At 46.5% G+C, this 6,000-nt stretch overlaps 1 protein-coding gene across 3 annotated transcripts in view; it reads left to right on the forward strand.

The window, feature by feature from the left end:
- Positions 1 to 6,000, forward strand: part of AstC (Allatostatin C) — a 44,568-nt gene extending 38,568 nt beyond the window's left edge. Inside the window, exons 2-4 of one of the 3 annotated variants that reach the window (XM_069310546.1) lie at positions 4,511 to 4,755; positions 5,013 to 5,041; positions 5,098 to 6,000. In XM_069310546.1, the coding sequence (XP_069166647.1) occupies positions 4,511 to 4,755; positions 5,013 to 5,022 (255 nt within the window). In that variant the 3' untranslated portion in view covers positions 5,023 to 5,041; positions 5,098 to 6,000. Of the gene's footprint in view, positions 1 to 4,510; positions 4,756 to 5,012 lie in introns of all 3 variants that reach the window. The other 2 variants (XM_069310545.1, XM_045757860.2) reach the window with 2 other exon arrangements.

A 6,000-nucleotide genomic window follows, 5' to 3' on the forward strand; every position in this document is an offset into this window, starting at 1 on the left:
AACTAACCACCACTACAAGAACTAACCACCACTACAAGAACTAACCACCACTACAAGAACTAACCACCACTACAAGAACTAACCATCACTACAAAAACTAACCATCACTACAAGAACTAACCACCACCTCAAGAACTATCCACCACTACAAGAACTAACCATCACTACAAGAACTAACCATCACTACAAGAACTAACCATCACTACAAGAACTAACCACCACCTCAAGAACTAACCACCACTACAAGAACTAACCATCACTACAAGAACTAACCATCACTACAAGAACTAACCACCACCTCAAGAACTAACCACCACTGCAAGAACTAACCATCACTACAAGAACTAACCATCACTACAAGAACTAACCACCACCTCAAGAACTATCCACCACTACAAGAACTAACCATCACTACAAGAACTAACCATCACTACAAGAACTATCCACCACTACAAGAACTATCCACCACTACAAGAACTAACCACCACTACAAGAACTAACCACCACCTCAAGAACTATCCACCACTACAAGAACTAACCATCACTACAAGAACTAACCACCACTACAAGAACTAACCACCACTACAAGAACTAACCACCACTACAAGAACTAACCACCACTACAAGAACTATCCACCACTACAAGAACTAACCACCACTACAAGAACTATCCACCACTACAAGAACTAACCACCACTACAAGAACTAACCACCACTACAAGAACTAACCACCACTACAAGAACTAACCACCACTACAAGAACTAACCACCACTACAAGAACTAACCACCACTACAAGAACTAACCACCACTACAAGAACTATCCACCACTACAAGAACTAACCACCACTACAAGCTTGAAAATATGCAGTTTTAACTGAGGCAAAAATTTGCTTAATTTGTGGGTAAAGTTGTGAGTGTTTGAGAAAAGTTAATTTAACTAGTTAATTTAACTATTAACAACCACGGCTGAAGAACAGCCACCCACAGTGACCAGCTCACATCACCAGGGTGACAGTGACCAGCTCACATCACCAGGGTGACAGTGACCAGCTCACATCACCAGGGGTGACAGTGACCAGCACACATCACCAGGGGTGACAGTGACCAGCACACATCACCAGGGTGACAGTGACCAGCTCACATCACCAGGGTGACAGTGACCAGCTCACATCACCAGGGTGACAGTGACCAGCTCACATCACCAGGGTGACACAGTGACCAGCACACATCACCAGGGGTGACACAGTGACCAGCTCACATCACCAGGGTGACATAGTGACCAGCACACATCACCAGGGGTGACATAGTGACCAGCACACATCACCAGGGTGACATAGTGACCAGCACACATCACCAGGGGTGACATAGTGACCAGCACACATCACCAGGGGTGACACAGTGACCAGCACACATCACCAGGGGTGACATAGTGACCAGCACACATCACCAGGGGTGACAGTGACCAGCACACATCACCAGGGTGACATAGTGACCAGCACACATCACCAGGGGTGACACAGTGACCAGCACACATCACCAGGGGTGACACAGTGACCAGCACACATCACCAGGGGTGACATAGTGACCAGCACACATCACCAGGGGTGACACAGTGACCAGCACACATCACCAGGGTGACACAGTGACCAGCACACATCACCAGGGGTGACACAGTGACCAGCACACATCACCAGGGGTGACATAGTGACCAGCACACATCACCAGGGGTGAAATAGTGACCAGCACACATCACCAGGGTGACATAGTGACCAGCACACATCACCAGGGGTGACATAGTGACCAGCACACATCACCAGGGGTGACATAGTGACCAGTTCACAATCATATACCAGCTCAGTGGTATCGTGGGCTGGTATTGGGAGAAAAACTGTTGTTTCTAATGTGGTGATTGTGAGTTGTGGCAATTAGGTGGTGGTTATGGTGTGGGGGGGTTGTAGCTGTGGTGGTAGTTGTGACAGAGGCACAACAACCCTCTCCGTTGTGGCAGGTGGCTAATTATGCTCTTGTAGGTTGTAATAACAAAATAATTTGCTACGACCGGAAAGATATATCACAGAAAATGGAAAACTTCCCATATATCCTTAACGGTAGCGAGAAGAGTGTGGGAAGACCACAGCCGAGTTAGGTCAAAGGAACCAGATTCCCCCCAAGGATTGTGTCCAGATTCACGCGACTTGGAAGGGCTTGTGGGAAAGCAAGATTTACGCTCATCCGGAAAAAAATCGGGGCATTCAATGCTCAGGAAGTGCTCGACTGTTGAAGACACCATGTAGTTCCGTCAGTTAGGCCAAAGTCTTTTGTTCCATTTTGTGCCAACAGATAATCATGCCATCTATTAGATTAACCAAGACACAACCTCACCAGAGACGTGTTCGAACTCCCGTGGCAGGAGGAAAGGCCAAGAGAATAGGTCCTCTTATCAAGAGAATAGGTCCTCTTATCATCAAGAGGATAGGTTCTCTTATCCTCTTGGTCTTTGACGGTACATGGTTAGGTATTCGTAACAACCAGCCGTCTATCTCCCCAGCGGATGGCTGGGTATAGACATTAGAGTAAAGAGGACTTCGCCTTTGGCAAGAACAGTCCCATCTCTGGCAGCGCGCGCGTCGATGCTGGGTCCTGCATTCTCTTAACGTTTACGTATGAAGCTAATACTACGATCTGAGGCCACAGGGCCGAGGACTCCACTTGAACACTTCACCTCTTGTGCAAGAAGGAGCCTCTAGCCTGTTGTAGCCTCTGAGCTCTCCACAAGTAGTCTTCTGCCACCTTCTCGTAGCCTCTAGGAGTCTGTAGCCTCAGTGTTCTTAGTATATTCCTGCCACCTTATCGTAGCCCCTTCCCCATAGCCTTCTGTAGCCCCCAGGGCCACCTTCTCGTAGCCTCTAGGAGTCTGTAGCCTCAGTGTTCTCCTTAGTATATTCCTGCCACCTTATCGTAGCCCCCTCCCCATAGCCTTCTGTAGCCCCCAGGGCCACCTTCTCGTAGCCCTGGCCCGAGGCAGGCCCCCTTGGCTCATAATGGTACATTATGAGCTCCACCCTCGGCGCTGGAATTCGGGAATATTGGCTCTCTTAATAGCGGCCAAGTGCTGTTAAATGGGCGGGCGGGATGCTGGAATACGGGAGATAAGGAAGACTCTTTACAACAACACATTAAAACTAAGCATTTTTAAATAATATTCACCGCCCTCTGAATGTTGTGATAACTTCAGGATGTTGTGATAACTTCAGGATGTTGTGATAACTTCAGGATGTTGTGATAACTTCAGGATGTTGTGATAACTTCAGGATGTTGTGATAACTTCAGGATGTTGTGATAACTTCAGGATGTTGTGATAACTTCAGGATGTTGTGATAACTTCAGGATGTTGTGATAACTTCAGGATGTTGTGATAACTTCAGGATGTTGTGATAACTTCAGGATGTTGTGATAACTTCAGGATGTTGTGATAACTTCAGGATGTTGTGATAACTTCAGGATGTTGTGATAACTTCAGGATGTTGTGATAACTTCAGGATGTTGTGATAACTTCAGGATGTTGTGATAACTTCAGGATGTTGTGATAACTTCAGGATGTTGTGATAACTTCAGGATGTTGTGATAACTTCAGGCAAACTTTCCCAAAACATCAAGATCATTTTTTTTAATAAAGTCTCCAGTTAAAATGTTTATATAATACCAGTCTTTGTACAGTTTGTGTGGCAGATATAAAACCGTGTCTCCACAAAAAGGTATGATGATGCATCAAACTGTTATGAATGCTGGCCAGCTGTAGGTTCGCATTTAATTACATGGATGTAAATCATTGACAACGTTCATCAGACCAATGTTGGAATGTGCAGCAGAGGTGTGTGAGTGTGGGAGCCACATCAGAAGGAACATTTCTCAACATGTCACCTTGGAAGATAACTACGGAAGGCTTCATTACTTCGAAAGGAAGGAAGAAGCAAAATACAATAAAATTAACAAAATGTCATAGATGGTCAACATGTGTGTAGTGGAGGGTGTGTAGGGTGTGTAGGGAGGGTGTGTAGGGAGGGTGTGTAGGGTGTGTAGGGAGGGTGTGTAGTGCGCGCGTTCTCAACTGGCAGAGAAACTTGGGTGGACACCTACAGCTCTATCAGCTCTGTTTCTGCTTCTCGCAAATCTCCACTATATGAACGATTACCATAACCTATAGCCAGTACCATAACCAAATTGATCACAATTGACAGTAAGTATAGTCAATCCTGGCACCCCGACACACCCTAACCCCGACACACCCTAACCCCGACACACATCGGTGGTGAATGTGACTTCTTTGATATCGATCATCTCATGTCCTTCTGCTCTTGTCTTGACATCTTTATCGATATCTCGGAACCTCTCAATGTCCTTTGACACAGATATCTCTTCATACCCATCCTGGCGTAGTGCCATCTGTTGTATAATCACCTGACAGTCTCCCAGCCCTTATCGCTATCACATCCTTGCTCCTTCTTCAGGAAATAGCCGTACTGAAAGACCTGATCCTGGCCCGGGTGGCGTCGGAGCTGCAGGATTCCTTGCAGGAGGTCCCCACCCTGAAAAAGATCCTATCAGAGGAAGAGCAGCAGCAGCAGCAGCAGGGAGAGGAGGTCAAGAGGAAGAGGATGTTCGTCCCTCTATCCGGCCTGCCAGGGGAGTTGCCTACCATCAAGAGGCAGATCCGCTACCACCAGTGCTACTTCAACCCCATCTCCTGCTTCAGGTAGGTCGCCCTGCGTCATATTGCGGTGTGTAACGGTAGCGGTAGTTAATACAACTGTAGAGGTAGTCCTCGTAGGAAAAGTAATACAATAGAAGAACAAAATAGCACGAGTATAACAATAGCCTCAAACTACCTCTCCCCAAACAACCCCTTTTTCCCTCGTCCTCTTTTAAACGTCCACTCCTCTCCCTGCTCACCCTCCATCCCATATAAAGATTACGAAGGACTAATAATCACCTGAGCATCTATTATTCCAGGCGGAAGTGAGCAGCCGGTCTCAGCTTTGGCGCCAAAACCAGCTCGTCTCAGCGTTCGCGCCAAAACCAGCTTGTCTCAGCGTTCGCGCCAAAACCAGCTTGTCTCAGCGTTCGCGCCAAAACCAGCTCGTCTCAGCGTTCGCGCCAAAACCTGCCTGGCGACATCGCTTAGAGATCAAAAACGCAGCAAAACAGATGTTTGTGCTTGAGAAACTTCAATAACAATTCAAACAAATAGCGTATACAAGTAATGGCAAGAGGTGGATGTTTAATCATTTCTTCTCGCAGTAAGAATAGGTGTTGAGGTGTGTGTGTGTGTGTGTGTGTGTGTGTGTGTGTGTGTGTGTGTGTGTGTGTGTGTGTGTGTGTGTGTGTGTGTTTAGGGTTGACCATCAGTACTTTAATGATTCATTTCACACCTTTTTCTGCTCATATTGACATTTCAAATTGCGTAAAGTATACGAACATAAGACAGCTTAATGCATTCTAATCCATTCCATTTATTTACGATCCTTACGCTGAAGAAATTCTTTTCCGACATCTCTACGACTGATATTTGTCCCCAGTTTCCGTTCATGTCCCCCCTTCGTGTGTGTGTGTGTGTGTGTGTGTGTGTGTGTGTGTGGGTGTGGGTGTGTGTGTGTGTGTGTGTGTGTGTGTGTGAGTGTGTGTGAGTGTGTGTGTGTGTGTGTGTGAGTGTGTGTGTGTGTGTGTGTGTGTGTGTGTGTGTGTGTGTGTGTGTGTGTGTGTGTGTGAGTGTGTGTGTGAGTGTGTGTGTGTGTGTAAGCTACTGCTATTGTGCTTCAAAGCAGAGTCAGTGTTACCAATCCGCCTGCCTAAAACCCCGTATCTACCCTACCGTTCCCTCGCAACGTCGCCAACGCCCAAGAGGAGCAGCCATCGCCAAACTTGTCCAAATATCCAGTCGTAAATTTGTGTGTTTTATGAACCTCGTGTAATAGCAAATAAAATAAAACTTGTTTGATGA

This window comes from Procambarus clarkii, chromosome 67 (assembly GCF_040958095.1).
Source record: "Procambarus clarkii isolate CNS0578487 chromosome 67, FALCON_Pclarkii_2.0, whole genome shotgun sequence".
Lineage (NCBI taxonomy): Eukaryota > Metazoa > Arthropoda > Malacostraca > Decapoda > Cambaridae > Procambarus > Procambarus clarkii.